The 19,095-nt window shown below is 40.9% G+C and overlaps 1 protein-coding gene across 4 annotated transcripts in view; it reads left to right on the top strand.

The window, feature by feature from the left end:
• The window catches only part of arnt2 (aryl-hydrocarbon receptor nuclear translocator 2), an 82,881-nt gene that overhangs the window by 50,360 nt on the left and 13,426 nt on the right, over positions 1–19,095 (top strand). For all 4 annotated transcript variants that reach the window (XM_069172937.1, XM_069172936.1, XM_069172941.1 and 1 more), the window contains 7 exons: positions 3,518–3,594; positions 8,279–8,413; positions 9,366–9,440; positions 11,896–12,047; positions 16,754–16,826; positions 17,448–17,571; positions 18,106–18,208. In XM_069172937.1, coding sequence (XP_069029038.1) covers positions 3,518–3,594; positions 8,279–8,413; positions 9,366–9,440; positions 11,896–12,047; positions 16,754–16,826; positions 17,448–17,571; positions 18,106–18,208 — 739 coding nt within the window. The remainder of the gene's footprint in view (positions 1–3,517; positions 3,595–8,278; positions 8,414–9,365; positions 9,441–11,895; positions 12,048–16,753; positions 16,827–17,447; positions 17,572–18,105; positions 18,209–19,095) is intronic.

The following is a 19,095-nucleotide window of genomic DNA, read 5'->3' as shown; positions in this document are numbered from 1 at the left end:
ACATCCCGGTTAAACCATGTTTGAAGCATTAAATCTGACTCGGAGATAAACAGGGACATTAAAGGTTTGTAGTTTGCTGCAGGATGAAGAACAGTGGTCATTGTTAGCCAGGCTGCTTCACTGTAATACAAAATGTCTAAAGATGTTTGTCAAAGGTCTCGAGGTCCCAGTACAACTGACTTCATCCCTCAACTACCTGAAGTCTTGGACCAAAAGTGGATTTTTCTTGCTGTTGTTGGCTTGAATTGAGTCTCATATTGGTGAACTGACGTTCAGGCCACATCACTTTCTGTGGAACTCCCATGAAAAATCCAAAGTGAAGCATCATATGAAGGATTGAAAATATCAATTTCAGTCAGGACAGTGTGTCAGATTTTAACCATTTATTAAAGACGCCTACATTTTTGTTTGGCGGTGACTCTGCACGAGGGATGTTTAAATAAAAATCTGAGCGAGCATGACACCGACCATTCCTGAGATCACAAGACCCCCCGGCAGAGCCTGAACTTCACAAGAATGAACTTCACAACTTCTGAATGAGCTTCATAACCTCTGAATGAACTTCACAACTTCTGAATGAACTTCACAACTTCTGAACGAACTTCACAACTTCTGAACGAACTTCACAACTTTTGAACGAACTTCACAACTTCTGAACGAACTTCACAACTTTTGAACGAACTTCACAACTTTTGAACGAACTTCACAACTTCTGAACAAACTTCACAACTTCTGAACAAACTTCACAACTTCTGAATGAATGGACACCAACAGAGAAATGTGTTAATGAGGAAGGAGGCCGGGGAGGTGGAGGAGATCTGCAGCGGTTCCATATTTGTTGTTGTTGAAGAGTGATGTACACAGATTTAAAGCTGGGAGGGCGGACTGAAGCCTTTATGATGATTGGACAGGAAAGGGGCCCGTTATGGACTCTGTGCCGGCCCGAACCACCACGTAGCTCCATGAATCATACGTGATATCACATATGTGTATCCTGAGCCTGATCCAGCTCATTCTTATGTGCTTTATAGTTTCATTGTTCTTCATCCCCACGAGCACAGTGTAGTTTATTGTGACTCAATTCCACAATGATTGGGATCATACATCCTACTGTTGGAAAACCCACCAGAGTCACCAGATCACCAAATGTGGATGCATCCGTTGTGGAAACACACTATATTCCCTATGAATTGAGTAATGGCTTGTATATGTCTGTAAGATGTTTTTTAACCACAGATTTACGTTTCCAGCAGGAGCCAATTGGCTTCCTTACCTGAGGAGGAAAGGAAGTTCGAAAATATTAATAGACAGACCAACACATTTTTGTTTCAGATTTATTAATAGGATTTGTTGAAAATAAGAAAACCTAAAATAAGTCAGAAACATTATTCCAGATGTCCTGCATGCAGGATATATAAAAAAAAATGTTTTCACAAATTGAACTTTAGAAGACCTGACTGAAGAATTCTTCAAACATCTATTGATGTATATAAATCCAGCAGTACATGAGGATAGTAGACACACACACACACACGCACACACACATGTTTGTGTGTTCACACTGGTTTCTAAGTGGGATGATGAAACTCAACATCACGTAAACACAACTACACCCCACAGAACTTTGAGGTCACACTGGACTCGTTCCAGGTAGAACAAACACCATGTGTGTTTTATAAATCACTGGCACATGGTTGACTTCCTCGTGCTAAAAATACTCCTCTGGAATGTTTTGGACTCGGTTCTGCTGGAAACGGCCGTCGGGCGACACACGCACACAAACTCATAAAGTGCAGATGGATAACAGGCACGCATCGCAAATATTTTGCACATCGAGCACCAGAGAGTTTGGCGCTGACTGAAGAGTCCTCGAGGGAAGAATGAGGAAAGTGATCGGGATGAAGTTTTTATCTTAATTGTGGAGAGGAGGCTCATTTCTTGGGTAAATAAAACATGTGCTCTGTGATTCCTGCGTGATAATCAGCACAGACATAAATCTGGATGTGATTACAGACATGTCTTTTTATAGATTCTTCCGCATGGCATTCAGATGGATGTTGTGATGTTTAACATTTTTTCAAGGTCATTGTAAGATTAGTGAAAACCACCTGACAATACATAGATCATGAGTATCAGTTTGTTATTGTTCACATAAAAGAAACTTATATAGCTGGTTTGGTGGCGCCAAAGACATTTATCTCTGAGGGAAAAATGTTGGAGACCCCTGGTTTAGATTATTATAGAGGAATTTAATTTAAATAGCACTACATCACAAAACAGGTTATTTCATGGCACTTAACACAGTAAACTCCTTAGAACAGAACGTTACATAATTATACAGAAGAACACTTCCCACGTAAGCTGGGAGGAAAAAACTCCCCTTTAAACCTGCTTTTTAACAGGAAAAAAACCTGCAACAAAATGCTGAACTGTGTTGATTTTGTTATTGGAAAAGTGTCGTGTGGAGTTTGTTTATATTTAGTGATACCAGAACGATGTGTTTATCCAGGAGGTCTCGTCACTGTAGATGACATATCTCATGAACAGACTCGAGAAAACATGGTTCACAAACACCTCCATAGGTGACCTTTAACCTAGAATGAAACTAATACACACACGGCCAGTAACTGCAGCTTTATTGCTGATTTATGAAAAGTGTGAATCAGCTGGTTAAAATATCCAAAGTGTTATTCAGATTTAGGTCTTTTAATAGATCTCAATATTATAAAAGGCTCCTGAAGGACGCTGATGTAACTCCTCACAGGTTGTGATTGTGGTGGCTGAAGATGCATTCGGCAGAAGCAGACAGTCACACCAGCTCAGCGACATGTGCAGCTACAGTTTGCGCTGCGACACTTGTGAGCAACTATCACATTAACGTGTGTCGAGCTGCAAATTATCTGGACCGTTTCAAGTTTAACTCGTGCTGTCAGACCAAAGAACGATTTGGATTGCAAACCACTTATCAATAAAAGATGTATTTTTGTTTTGTTTTTACTTAGTAAATACAATCATATTCCAATATGATTATGTGAGCAATTTGATTTAATGTAACTTAAGGGAAGGATAGCAGGTCTCCCCACTCAGCTTTGTTTTGTTTGGTTGAGAGAAAAGTGACACGGTGAGATAAACTCTGAGATAGTTGATTTGGCACAAAACAAACAGTGGAAAAGTTATGCTCGGAGAAGTGCCATCGAAATGGTATTGATTTGTCTGTTGTTGTGTTTGTCCGCTCCTCCTCCCTGTGACTGAATTATTTGTGCCAGACGGAGTGGAGCGAGTTGAAATGAAATATGTCAGCAGAATCTGGGGTTGTGGCTGAAATCTATCGCGCACTGTGGAGACTTCATGGTGAAACGAGTGTATAAATCAGTGTCCGTGTCAGCCTGTAGATTACTTCTCACCGCTGCAAAGTTCAAGTAGCAAACTGGAAAATAAGTGTTTACACAATATGATAAATTCCTATTAAATGAGACTCACGGCCCCTTTTTGTTTCACACTCTGCTCTTTTGCTCAGGCATGACGATACCGGATGAAGACACAGAGGCAGGTCAGACGGGGAAATACTGCCTAGTGGCCATCGGACGACTGCAGGTGGGTGGTGACACAAATAAGAACAAAACATCTCAGAGTGTGTTTGTGTATGTATGTGTTTACTTTTTTTGCTGACAGAAGAAATGTATTGGATCAGCGCAGGTGAGCAGGTGGAGTTAATGGGCCGTATTTTCCTACCTGACGCGGCCCAGATGCAGATCCAGTTGGCATGTTGGTGCAGCGCAACGGGCTTTTTTCCACACTTGTGGCGAGTTGGAACTTTCGTGGCTCATCGTTGAGCCCAGCTGAGCTGAGATGGGCGGAAAAGTGCAACGAGGGGTGTTTCAGTGAAGATGCACCGGTGCAGTGCAATTATCAGTTTCAATTTGGAGGTCAAACTATCTGATCTAAAATCCCACAGATGTTCTGCGTATCTGCGCAACCCACTTATATCAATTATAAAAACAAGATTTTTTTTTTTTGCATGCAACTCTCTGATTCAGTTAATCATATAAAAAAATAAAGCTGAGTCTCATCTATTGAATTAGATGTGAGTCATAACGAGGTAATCAATCACTGCCATCAAATATAAAAGGAAACTGATGAACTAAGAATGAACTGCAATTAAATTACACATAAAGGGGTAAAAATTCAAAAGCTGTTTCATCTACTCATCTGGTTTAGTAATCTGTGCAACACCACACTCCCTAACACACCTCAGGCTGTTTCATTAATGATGGGGAAGTGAATTATGCACAATTAAAACACGTTTTTGTTTGGCCCTTCGTCTTCCTCCTTCGTCTCCTTCGGCTTCCTCCACTGGGCAGCGGTTCTCATAAGAACAGCGGAAAATGTATTTAGAGTAATTAGTCACGTCTCTCCAAGCCGATTCAACATCATCAGTGCGTGGACGCTGACTCGTAGTACCATAAAAATAAATAAAAAAGTAAAATGCATAAGAAACAAATGAAATGCATAAGAACAGATCAAATGCATAAGAACAGCTTAAATGCATAAAATTAAACAGAGTTGAAATATACAGTAACATATGCAATATCCATTTCAAAGGCACAGTAGTTCAGGTGCAACAGAGCTTGAAGAGTAGCTGATTAAAGGCTGGTGTAAAGAGATGTGTTTTGAGCTTTCTTTTGAAATTATTAGCTGAGCAGCTTCCTGATATCTAACAGTTAGTTTGTCCCACAGCTTTGAAGCAGAACTGACAAAAGCTGAATCCCCAATTTTCTTTCGGTTGTTTGCTGCTGAAACTCCATTAATTATTGGATTGATGATTTGAAGGCGGTCAATAACCCCCCCCCCCCTCCCCCCCCTCCCATTGGGTTGAAGGTACTCTCTGTAAACTGCATCATCGAAGGTTTTGAGTCCAGCTTGGGACCTTTGTTGTCCCATCTCTTGCTGAATTCTCTGTCTTTGTCTTTACTCATATAGTAGAAGCAGACGTTGCCAGAAAAGAAAAAAAACAGACTTTATTTATTTCCCAAGGAACTAAAGAAAAAGATGCGAGTTGCTCTACAAAGCTTTCTGGAAACAGAACGTCCCTGGTCGATGTATAGTACTCTCGAATGGGGTGGAGTTTTGTAGGAAAGTCAGCCATTGATTGATTGACGCAACACCGCAGCCCAAACCTGAACAAAAACAACTCACTTTGTGATAGCGCTGGGTCGACTCGCCCCGCTGGTCTCTTGACTCTCATTTGGCACGTTGTAGCGTTGCCACATGCTTTATGGGGGCTCGTCTCCTTTTTGATTTATTGTGAAGGAGCTGTTTGACAGACGGTGTTGAAAAAAATATCAGTCGTGTCTGGCCCGTTCATCCATTAAAGTATGAGGTTTATTAAGACAGGTTCACATGGAGAGACAGCATGAGGGTCTATAGTATGTATTATAATTGGGCTTTTCAAGGCAAAAATTGCTCTGAACTATTGGACTGTTAGTCGACCGCTCGCCGCCAACGTCCACATGAAGAGAAGAAAGTCACTTACGTCATGAAGTCTGGTATCCTACTTCTGAAACCCTCACCTTGGACAGAGCTGATGAAAAGCATGTCTTAAGTTTCATCTTTGAGATAAAGATCAATGTTTGCACTGCATGTCCAACATCAAACTCACTTCGTCTGGCAATTGTTTGTGGATCAGTGGATGGACCGTCGCTTGGTAATATTTCAACGCTCTGACTTTGCTCTGTAATGACTGCCCACAGCTCTGGTAGACGAATTATCTGTTAGCTTTACCTGCAGACTGCCCCTCATTCTCTTATATATCGTGAACATAATCTGTAAGTGGACGTAGCTTTCGGGTCTGATGAATGGTTCCGATCCAGAAGTGTCTTCAGCTGCAATACCAGCGAGTGCCACTAGAGGTCGGCTCCAAAAAGCCTCCGGCTCCATAGACTCCCATTCAACTTCTCTCATCAAATCCAAAGTGAATAAAATGTGTCCATCAGTTATCTCGGTGTTGTTAGCTAAAGTCACTCCTTCTTATTAGTTTTCTGGAGGTCCATCTGAAAATAATCCCTCATTCATTAGAAAAGAAGATTCAAGAAGACCTGCTTTTGGGGGCGTGTCTGTTTGATTGACAGGCCTGTGGTGCAGTCAGGTTACAGCTATCGGTGGGCGGGACGTAGTATCATCAGGTTTCCGATCAGATCGGTCAGATCCACCGCTGGCTCCTCCCCCAGCTCGTCTAAATATGGTCACTTCCTGCTCCGAACCGCTCCGAACTAGCAAAGATGGTGACGGACAGAATCTGAACTGGAGGATTCATAACGTTCACAAACCAACGGGTGACGTCATGCTGGCTGTCGTCATCTTTGCAGGTTTCTTCTGTTTTCTTCGTGGCATCTAATCTGACAGCACCACACAGTTAAACCTGTCAAATCCTGGTCGCAATGTGTTTAATGGCGCCTGGAAGACAGCTTTTCGGTGCATTACCACCTTCTGATGGTAGTATTGCAACAACCAGGTGACCGTATGAAGATGACAACAAGCATTAAAGAAGTTTCCTTGACGCGAGACTGTTTGTCACGGACTGTGTGAAGAAGCGATGACCCTCCTACATGTCAGGTGGATTCATTCACACCTGCATTTCTGTCTCCTTACAGGAACAGGCTTTCAGGGCTTTCAGCAAAAGCCTGTCACATGTAACAACCAACACATCACACAGAGAAGATTTAGTTTGACAAATGATGCTGCAGCAGAGGAAAGAACGTGATTCAGTCAGATTGTTGTGGTACGGATTCTTTTATAATAGAGGTGACGACTGAACCCGGTTGACGGACTCTATAATTAAGATTTTTGTGGATGTGTAAGATCACAATAGTACCCGGCTTTGAGTGAACCTCGAGTCAGATCAGGAATCACAAGTCTGAGTTACACCTAAAACACAAACCAGTCATTTCTTCTAGTCTGGAGTTTTGTATTTATTATTTTTGTATTAACGGTGCTTTCAAACATCCCTTTGTAGGCTCATTACATTTCTAACCGTAATCATTTCAACTAATCATGGCTAGATGTGCTACTTCCATCAGAGGCTTTGAGCTTCAAGGAGGGAGATTCAGACACATTTTGTTGGTACCCTTCCACAAAATAACAACAAACCCACGATTTCCTACTTGAAAGTAATTTAAATCCATCACTGTTTATTCCACATAATTGAAAAATCAGACTTTACTTTTGATTTTTGATTCAACAGAATATTTAATATAAGAATATAAATTAAAAGTGGCATGGACAAAATGGTGGGACCATCAAACTACTTTTAGCGGCAGTCGCTGTAAACGGGTTATTTGTGGCTCTTAATGAGACTTAGTTGGGTCCATTCATCCAGAACAAACCGCTCCAGCTGAATGTTTCAGCTCTTTCCACAGATATTTGATAGGATTCAGATCGGGAGTCATAAAAGGTCACTTCAGAACAGTCCAGTATTTAGTTGAGTCATTGTGGGTGATGTCAGCTGTGTGTTTTGGCTCATTGTCCTGTTGGACCTGTGACTCACACGGAGCTCTGCAACACTGGGCAGCACGTTTCACTGCAGAAAGCCCCGACAGTCTGGAGACTTCAAGGTTCAGGACACCCTGATTCAGACACAGCAAAGCTGCCCTTAAAACAGACCCGAGCCTCCTCCATGTCTCAGAGTAGGTATGGTGTTGTTTTGTTGGAAAGCTTCATTGTTTTGTCTATGAACTGATGTGACATGCCAAACAGCTCTAGATTGGTCTCATCTGTCCAATGGACATGCTCCCAGAAGCATTGTGGCTCGTCAATATGCATTTTAGAAAATTCCAGTCTGTTTTTCTTCCCACAGTGGAGTCCCCCGGTGTTTTCTTCCATGGAGCCCACTGTCACTCAGAAAAGGACTCATGGTGCTATCAGACACAGATATATTAGTGATGTGGCTCTGGGTGGATTTTCCTCACGTGACTGCGTCCAGTTTAGCCTCAGTCCCGTGGACCTTAAAGTTCTTAATGATGGTGTCTTTTTTGATACCTCTGCTGAATTCGGCATATTTTAAAGTTTTAGAACACACAAGTCAAGTGTTAATTGTGAATTGTTACACTTTTGGTTAGACTTCCTCATTTATTGACACTTTTTTGCATCTTATTTGAATCATTTCTCTTTATTTTAATATTTTTGATTCTCTGCCATACTTGATAAATAATATTATGAAGTTTGTAAATATCCTCGTCCATATGCCTCAATGATACATCTGAAATATGTATGTGTCCCTCAGGTAACCAGCTCTCCAGTCTCTATGGATATGAACGGCCTTTCGGTTCCCACAGAGTTCCTGTCACGTCACAACTCCGATGGTGTCATCACTTTCGTCGACCCGCGTTGCATCAATGTCATCGGTTATCAGCCTCAGGTCAGCCAAGAACATTAAAGGGACTTCATACTGTGAATGTCATGAAAACTTGTAATGGAGATATAAGAGTATTCTCTAGTTTTTAAGTTTTTAGGGGAAATATTCCTTGTCCTTGCAACATATTCACAGTAAGTTGCCGATATTGATCACAGTATATACACATTAAGAATTAGCTGTGTGCACTCCCAGTGGTGTGTTCCGGTACTACAACCAGTATAAATGTCATGCATAATATGAATTTCTCATACAACTCCATACTCGTGTGTTGCTGTAACTCATCTTTGGGCAACAACATGTATGTATTCACAGAACTGAAGTTTTAGCCACGTAACCAACATATTGCTCCGCTGATTGCTACCCAGCGATGTAGTGAGTGTTTGAAGAGACCCCTTTTTGATGTGTATCCTTCTTACTAATGGGAACTCTTCAATGGGGCAAAACATCAAGCAGGATGCTGGGTACACTAGCTAGCTAGCCAGGAAGCATAACAAGTCTTTTAACGGCTGGGAGAGGTTCCGTCTCTACAGTACATTGAAGGATAAAATAGAGCTGGAGAATGAGGAAAGACTTGTGCCCTAGAGAGGAGCAGTGGCTGATGTTTGGACGTTTTGGGGGTTTTAAAAAAATCGTGTTGGAATACGAAGCGGTGATGTGATTTACGGTCATCGGGTTGGAGGCCACCAACCAGTTGCACCAGTGAATCAGTGAAGCCGACGGGCTGGAGATCACATTACATATGATAACAAGAGTTATGACATGACATGACAAAAGGATTAACGATCCACCTATGTAAGGACGTGTTCAGATCAATGATTAAATAACTCAACCATCTGACTATAGGATGGAATGTACATTATGAAATATACATATTTTTTGTTTGTGTATTTATTTGGTATAATTAATATCATGTATCATATGAAACCCTTTATTTGACCTTTTCTTTGTCCTGCAGGACTTGCTGGGGAAAGATATTCTGGAGTTCTGCCATCCTGAGGACCAGAGTCACCTCAGAGAAAGTTTCCAACAGGTAGGAAGCTGAAACCTGAAGGTTTGTTTCTGTGTCAGGTGTAAACAGGGTTAAAACAGGATCAACTGAAAAAAACATAAAGCCAGCTGAAGACATGCTGTCAGGTCACGTCTGCGCCTTCTAGTGGAGATTAACCGCAGATGACTGATAGTTATCTGTTCTTGTTCACTGTCGTAAGAAAAAGAAATGTTTGCTTACATGTATGTAGAAACAAAGAAACTTGGCATCCTGTTGGCCTTCAACCTCATCGGGGGAAATTTTGACTTTTCCAAACCCCTGTAGAAATCTGAGTGTTGGAGAACTCCTGCTTTCTAAAACACGCCTATGTTTATCTTGATGGCAGCCAAATCTTAAAAGTTTTGAGTTCATGACCAGTAATGTGAGCACTGTCAGATATTTTAAAAAAGCAAGATTATGCTTTATAGGATAACTATTTAGTTGTAAAGTGACTGAAGAAATCTTTCTTGGAAAAAAAAACTCTGAATTTCACCAACAGCAGGAATGTTACCTGTTTCTGTTCAGTGCAGAAACATCTGGCTTTCATCCAGCTAACACACACACACACACATACACACATATACATACATACATCCATACATACATACACACCATCCATCAACCTCTCTGTCACAGTAAGGTAACAGGAAGGTCTCTTGTCTCAGCGGACAAACTCCTCTTCATCCAGCATGCTTCAGTTGTGTTGGACTGGCTGCAGGCTGAATGACCGGGTTCACTGATGATACTGTTTCAATTTGTCTTCAAGTATTTCAACTTCTCAGTCATGAATGAAGTTGATTCTAATCACATGTGATCCCTCTGTAATTTGATTACATGTCACATACCTCTCACAGTCCACCGCCTCTGATTCATTTCACATGTTCATAGAAATTTAAACAGACATGGATGTGATGGACTTTGTCCTTCGGTTTGTTTTCATGTGTTCATGTTTGCATGTGTTCATGTGTTCATATTTTCATTTGTTCATGTCTCTGGGTGCATCTGCTAAAGATCCAGTTACATTTGGAACACAGACAAACAGTTCATACAGTTAGTTATACAAAGACTTTCAATTCTAGATGCAGCCCATAATATTGAGGGTGAGAGAGAGGATCTTAACTCGGTGTCACTTCAAAGAGTATCATACATTCGTCAGTCCACTACCGCATATGTTGTTAGTTATGAAAAATACATGGTTAGGAAAAGATTTGTTGAAGCAATTTACACATTAAAACTTGAACCTTTGTCTCCTGATTGAAAGTCCTGTTTTGATCCATCCATCCCAAACTATTTCTCTACTTGGATTTAGCACTTTTATACTTCATTAAATAAGCTCAGTCACATGACCACCATCACATGATCTTCTTCATACGTGCATGTCATTTTAGCATCAAGGCAACTAACAGTGTCCTGGTTCTGTTGGAGGTTTCTTCCTGTTAAAAGAGAGTTTTTCAGAACTTGAATGTGTTACTGTGTTTTGATTTGGCGCTATATAAATAAAATTGAATTGAAATCTTCCAGCGGTATAACACACTTTACCGTAATACTGGGCTGGATATGTTGGTATCGGCTTTTTGTGGGATTGGTATCTCTGAGTTTATTAAATCTCTGCAACAGTTTTATTAGATTTCAGGCGCTGGGTTTATTTGATTTGGGTACCTATATTTAATGTGGATATCTACTTTATTTGATTTATCTTATTCATTTGATCAGTATTTGATCTGATTGTCTGGTATATTTGATCAGGCTGTTTGTGTTTTTGTCAGAGACCTCACTATCTGCTGTATTTATCAGTAAACAGCTTCATCTGACTGTTTTACTGAATTTTCCTGGATGAGATGGTTCCTCTCCTTCCTCCTCCTCCATGTCCGCTCTGTGCTCTCTGCACAGCATGCAGAGATAAAAAAAAAAATGTCCATAAAGTCCTCCAGCCTTCCTCAGCAGTACATTTCAGAGTCATTTTACATTGAGAAGAAGTGTCGTGCTTTAATTAGACAGACTGACAGTCAGCAGAGCAATTTGACTCAGAGGAGGAAAATCCAGACCACATTATTGGAACCAGCAGCCGCCACATAGGAAACATACTGCAGCTTATTAGAAAGCACCGTGACTATATACCAGCTCGGCTCATAACTTTGAAACCAGTGTTATTATAATGGGTGTTAAACAGGTGCTAATTCTACCTTCAGATTCTCCTTCCACCCAGTTGTTTCCACTGTGTGCTCATCTTCATGGTTGAATGCAGACATGATAACATCACGGAGAAGTGAATGTTTCACTCTCCTGTTGAAACTGTTCACTCACAGGTGAACGTGGGGGAAATTTTCATCTACAAATCTAACAAAAAATATAAAAAATACCAAAGTTGTTGTAGTTTTAATCTCTGTTTCCCTGACCACCCTGGATAATTAAGACCTTTTACAAAGAGCAGTATTAATTGTGATTTCCTCCCGTGCAGGTGGTGAAGCTGAAGGGTCAGGTCCTTTCGGTGATGTATCGTTTCCGGATGAAAAACAGGGAGTGGATGCTGATCCGAACCAGCAGCTTCACCTTCCAGAACCCGTACTCTGATGAGATAGAGTACATCATCTGCACCAACACCAACGTCAAGTAGGTTCTTCATACATCACAGTTTTATTGTTTTAATTATGTTTTTATCACGGCTTTAAACTGCTGGGTAAAGAATAAATGTACACACATTAATATTAACTATTGAGTTTGTTTTTGACATCAGATTTTTACTATGCCAGACATACATTAAATCCCAGAGTTAAGTTTCATCATATCTCTTTTGATGAATATCAAAAATATTAATATCGGCAAATTAAAAACAGCTGCAGTGGTGGAGATAAAACGATAGAACTGCCAAGAAAGGAGCATCATTTTAGTTTGATAATTAGGTTTTGAAGGCTTTGCGCTGATCAGTTTGTGACTTTTGTGTTTGCACAGTAAACTTTCTAAATGTTATTTGGATTTGTTGAAAACAATGTTGTACAATAAGATGGAAAATATACAGTGGATAGAATCAGTTGAGGTTTATTATATGACCTTGTATGAGTGAAACAATGCTAAAAAAAAAACACATTTTAGCAGAGTTGACGTCACGGTCGAATGAAGTCTGCAGGAGCATCTTGATAGGAAGCAAGAAGGTTAGTGAGCATTGCAGTTTAAATCATAAAGGAACAGAACAGTATTTCTGCGTTACAGCTGTACATTCACTTGAGAAATTTATTGTGGAATTGTTGTGGCCGGTTCCTGAATCGGCAGTGGAGTCACTGTTGATTTATTCAACATTTAAGGCTACATCATACGCATGTAGCTCCGCCCCCAGATATCTGATTGGTCAACTGAACATTTGGAACAAATGAATCAACACCCTGCTCAACACTAAAAATATCACTCCACTTTCTCAATGGGAATATATATTTGGAATTGAATTTCATATAATATGTAATATAATGTAGTTTCTACTTGTTCTAGTTCTATTAAATGACCCATTTGGTGAAGTCGGGTCTCTTTTGGTCCTTTTTGGTCGCTCCGAGCACCCGTACCGTAACACCACGGATAGTCACGCACTTACAATCCTAGAGGAGGCTAGCTGGACCCGTTTGGTTTGAACACATGACACGGAGCTAAAATGTTAAAAACATGAGTCCAGTTCACTGCATGTAACAAGCAACACAAGCAAATGAACAAGCCCTCAGCTCACATTAGAACCGGTGAGAAAGACATGCATTTCTGCCATAATGATGTTTCTGCATGAAAGCATCTGAGAGAGCTTAAAAACATTCCATTAGGAGATAACATCAGGAAGCCCTGACTAAACTTCCAATGTGATGCCGATGACACTCAGCTATATCTTTCTATAAAACCAGATGAAACTAATCAGTTAGTAAAACTTGAAGCCTGTCTAAAAGACATAAAGGCCCGGATGACCAAAAACTTCCTGCTTCTAAATTCAGACAAAACAGAAGTTCTTGTACTTGGTCCTAAACACCTCAGAAACTCTTTCTGTAATCACTTAGTTACTCGAGATGATGTTGTCTTGGCCTCCAGCAAAACTGTGAGGAACCTTGGAGTCATCTTTGATGAGGATTTGTCCTTTAGACACCAGATAAAGCAAATCTCCAGAACTGCCTTCTTTCATCAACGTAATATTAATAAAATCAGGAAAATCCTTCCTCAGCGTGACGCAGAAAAACTCATTCATGTGTTTGTTACTTCCAGGCTGGATTATTGTAATTCCTTGTTGTTAGGATGTTCAAATTATTCATTAAAAACCTGCAGCTGATCCAAAATGCTGCAGCAAGAGTACTGACGGGATTGAGAGATCATACAGTGCTTCACTTTTTCCACATTTTGTTATATTATAGCTTTATTCCAAAATGGATTAAATTCATTTTTTTTCCCTCAAAATTCTACACACAATACCCCATAATGACGACGTGAAATAATTTTTTTAATTTAAAAGGCACATGACAGCCCACCTGGAGTTTACCAAAAGGCACCTGAAGGACTGTCAGACCATGAGAAACTAAATTCTCTGGTCTGATGAAACAAAGATTGAACTCTTTGGCCTGAATGCCAAGCGTCATGTTTGGAGGAAACTAGGCACCGCTCATCACCTGGCCAACACCATCTCTACAGTGAAGCATGGTGGTGGCAGCATCATGCTGTGGGGATGTTTTTCAGCGGCAGGAACTGGGAGACTAGTCAGGATGGAGGGAAAGATGAATGCAGCGATGTACAGAGACATCCTTGATGAAAACCTTCTCCAGAGCGCTCTGGACCTCAGACTGGGATGAAGGTTCATCTTCCAACAGGACAACGACCCGAAGCACACAGCCAAGATAACAAAGGAATGTCTTCGGGACAACTCTGTGAATGTCTTTGAGAGGCCCAGGCAGAGCCCAGACTCGAACCCGATTAAACATCTCTGGAGAGATCTGAAAATGGCTGAGCACCGACGCTCCCCATCCAACCTGATGGGGCTTGAGAGGTCCTGCAAAGAAGAATGGGAGAAACTGCCCAAGAATAGGAGCCAAGCTTATAGCATCATACTCAAAAAGACTTGAGGCTGTAATTTCTGCCAAAGGTGCTTCAACAAAGTATTGAGCAAAGGCTGTGAATACTTATGTACGTGTTATATTTTTGTTCTTTATTTTTAATAGATTTGCAAAAATTTTAAACAAACTATTTTCACTTTGTCATTATGGGATATTGTGTGTAGAATTTTGAGGAAAAAAATGAATTTAATCCATTTTGGAATAAAGCTGTAACATAACAAAATGTGGAAAAAATGAAGCGCTGTGAATACTTTCCGGATGCACTGTATTTCTCCAGTTTTAGCTTCTCTTCATCATCCTGACAGATCTTATAGAACCACATCATCCTGATAGATCTTATACAACCACGAGTCCATGGATATCTTTGTTCATCAAATATCTTTGTTCATCAGATATCTTTGTTCATCAGATATCTTTGTTCATCAGATATCTTTGTTCCAACCAGACTGAACTAGCTGATCAGTTTAGTGTTTCTATGTTCTGTATTTATTCAGTTGGAGACTAGAAGTCCTCTCTGTTGCTAGGTGGTTGCTAAGGGTTGGACTACTTCCTGGAGTAGTAAACATTACATACGTTACATAAGAGTCTACTGACGTTACTGATTGTTTTCCAGTTGTTAATCATACCTCGTGTGTTGCCATGGAAACAGAGATCACTGACAAAAAGTTTAATATTTTAAGAATATAAATACATTTTCATTACGCATTTTATTTAGTTGGTAACTTGTTATATAATTGCAATATTACAGTCGAGCAAGTGACACTGTAGCGTGAATAATGATGTTAAAGCATCACCCTCTCGTGTAATATTGCTGAAATGAATACCCGTGTGTCACCTCTGTGTATGCCGGTGTAGATGCCTCCATAGATAAACTGTGTTGTGCTCGAGCAGGTCGTTTCTTTATGCTGTTGAAAGCGTACAAGAGTGACGTGTTTGTTGAATTGTGTTTGATTTTCACATGAATTCTACTAAATTTAAGTAAAAGCTGAATCAGTAAAGAATTTACAATCTGATGAACAGAAACATGAACATGAAAAAACGTCATATTAGCAGGTAGTCCGATGCATCACAATTCATAGTCAGTGCACATCATATGTGTGGAAGTGAAAACAATCATTCTGATTTAAGAGAAATTAAATATAATTGCGTCAAGTTTCATCACATTTGCCGTAATTGGTTTCATTTTCTAAACTCCCCTGAAGGATTTTTTCAGATGCTCCATCTGGTCCTTTCAGTGACAAATGTTGTCATTTATCTTCAGTTTTTACTCGCTAGCATTTCACTTGATAGTTAACTGAACTCTAAATTGAAATGAATTCATCACAGGCTCAGAGAGCTTCCTGCAAGTCCCTCCTGCTCTGAAGAAGAATCAGTTATTTGGCCCCAGCTTTTCTCTCGCTGCCTCTTTATTCCACTTGTCACTTTCGCTGCCTTCTACTCAGTCAGAAACGGTGAAGGAGGGAATAGATCTGTTTGCCAAAACGGGACAGTTTCCCCCGACGGCACCGAGCCAGTCTGACGAGTGAACTGGCGAGTAGCTAGCTGCTGATTTGGAAGCTTGGACTCGGGGCAGCCGGTCGCTGCGGCGCCTCTCCTGTTTTATCTCTGAGCTGCAGCTGATCACAGCTCATCTCCAGCCACGACTGGCAAACACACGGTGCCGCATCCCATCATAAAATAAGCCTGTGCAGTCGCTGCTTTCCAGCTGATGCAGACCTGTGGATGAGGGAGGTGTGCAGCATGATTTGATGAACCTGTAATGTTCTTCACACTCTTCAGTGCTTTCTGTTCATTTACATCTACATACACACACACTCAACTGACATCACAGCAGTGGAGTCATCTTCAAGGGTTTGTTAGACAAGAAAGAAAAACACATTTCCAGAATGTGTTTTCCTCTTGGTCTTGTGATGCTTCGTCTGTGTTTTCTACATTGTGACACCGTGTTGAGGCCTGGAGCTAAAAGATCGAAGAGACGAGACACACCTACATCATTTTAATACAACACATGCGTATCATATTCCAACAGCACAGGTTGTGTTATCACACCTGCTGAATTCAATGACTTTATGCCTGCGAGCGTGCTGAAACATCGCTCCTCCTGGATCTCTCTGAAAGACAGCAGGGACTTCATCCCACTGTTAAATATTTTAAATAGTTTGTTTTTAAACTAGGAATGGGCAATTCAAGAAAAACTGCTACTGTAAATACCGTGTGCTGATGGATTATTGTGTGTGTTGTGTTTTGCAGGCAGTTACAGCAGCAGCAGGCAGAGCTGGAGGTTCACCAGAGGGATGGACTGACTGCCTACGATCTGTCCCAGGTAACCTGCTGCTTCATGATCCCACTCTGCTGCTTTGGAAGAAGCTTCCAGAATCGATGGAATTTTTGTTTCACTAATTGGACGTCATTAAAAAAATAATCTTTAAATTTGGAGGTGAGGGACTGTGCACTTTTTAACACAGTAAAGTTTATGGTATTCATGAAAAGCTTTCCGTTGCATCATGACTGTCATGGTTGTATATTAAATAGTTAATAATACATTTATATACCTTAATGCAACATTGATATTGTCGGAGTTAAATGCTGAATGAAAAAAAGCTTTTTACCTCAAATACAGATTGTATCAGACATCCCGAAGTTGGAAGACAAAATAGTCTCTGAGTTCACTGGTTGTAAAAAAGTTATTTAATAGCAGCAGTAAGAAGCAGATCAGAAAATCCCGGTTTGATGATGGAAATATCCGCAGTGAAGTCCAACAAAATCCTCTGCTCTCCTTTTGTCCTTTTGCTTGACTTCATGGCTTCAAGCTGAGTCACTTGAAGAATATTTGGATGTGAGCCCGGAGTGAGAGACGTCTGTTTTACTTGTATCTTTGTGCGTGTGGAATGTATGTTATTTTTTGTCAAATCATCATCAACATGTACCCCCCCCCCCCCCTCAGGTACCTGTGGCGAGCGTCAGCAGTGGAGTCCACGAGGCCGGGAAGAACATCGACAAGACAGAAGCCCTGTTCTCCCAGGAGAGAGACCCACGCTTCGCTGAGATGTACACCGGCATCTCTGGCTGTACGACACACACACACATAAACACACACACATAAACACACACAATCACACACACACACACACACACACACACACACACACACACACACACACCACACACACACACCACACACAATCACACACACACACGCAAACACAATCACACACACACACATCTGTATATACAGTATTTAACTAAGTGTTTCTTTTTAAGACCTGCTGTCTCTGTTCTGTTGTTTTGTTCCACTGACTGACCCTGGTGTGTGTGTGTGTGTGTGTGTGTGTGTGTGTGTGTGTGTGTGTGTGTGTGTGTGTGGTGTGGTGTGTGTGTGTGTGTGTGTGTGTGGTGTGGTGTGTGTGTGTGTGTGTGTGTGGTGTGGTGTGTGTGTGTGTGTGTGTGTGTGTGTGTGTGTGTGTGTGGTGTGGTGTGTGTGTGTGTGTGGTGTGGTGTGTGTGTGTGTGTGTGTGTGTGTGTGTGTGTGTGTGTGTGTGTGGTGTGTGTGTGTGTGTGTGTGTGGTGTGGTGTGTGTGTGTGTGTGTGTGGTGTGTGTGTAGCGGGGGAGAAGAAGATGATGGTTCCCTCCTCTACAGCCGGAGGACAGCAGCTCTACTCCCAGAGCTCTCCCTTCCAGCAGGGACACTCTGGCAAAAGTTTCAGGTACATGTCAGGGATGTGTGTTAGTGCACGTGATGGTTACATCCACAACTCACTTGGTTCGCCATCTTTTGTGTCCCAAATGTGTCTCTGTACAGAAAAGTGAAGCCTGATTGACTTTCATACTCGGTCTGTGACGCTGAGCTCATTACCGTCTTTTTATTGCTTGGGAAGGTTACAGGAGTGCATATGATGTGATATCAAATATAAACACAATTGGTTCAGCTTTGTGAGCAAGGGGAGGGACTGTCCATTAAACATAAGGGGGATTTATTTCTTGTGTGTCCAATTTTTGGGATTATTTCTGGTCATAAGTGCTTGGCTGTGTCTCTGTTTGCATACTTATGTACAACCCTGTTTCCAAAAACTTTTGGACTCTGTGGAAAAACATACACGAAACTGAGTCATTTTATTGTTTTTGATGCTTTTCTGGAAAATCTTGAATTTGAAGCCAGCCACGTCTCAAAAAAGTTGGGACTGGGGCAACGAAAGACTGAAAGTTGTGCAACTCTAAAAGAAACACCTGGTTGAACATCTCAAAATGAATTAGATCATGATTGGGTATAAAAAGATCATTTCAGAGAGGCAGAGTCTCTCAGTAGTGAAGATGTGAGAGGTTCATCACTCTGTAAATAATTGGGCAAATCATGCATCAATCTAAAAAAGAATGTTCTTCAATGTAAAATTTAAAAGAATTTGGGGATTTCATCTTTCTTCTATGGTACATAATATCATAGAAATATTTTCAAAGATTCAGAGAATCTATTAATGATAACAAACCAAACTGTCCCTAAGACGTCACTGCATTAAACAGACACTATTCTGTCACTGCATGGGCTCAGGAACACTTGTGAAAACCATCGTCTGTGAACACAGTTCATCGCTGCGTC

Source organism: Embiotoca jacksoni, unplaced genomic scaffold, assembly GCF_022577435.1.
Source record: "Embiotoca jacksoni isolate LCO1_2020_lvr unplaced genomic scaffold, fEmbJac1.0.p SCAF_56, whole genome shotgun sequence".
Lineage (NCBI taxonomy): Eukaryota > Metazoa > Chordata > Actinopteri > Embiotocidae > Embiotoca > Embiotoca jacksoni.
Note: the sequence above shows the minus strand (reverse complement) of the source record. Positions and strands in the feature narration are given on the sequence as shown.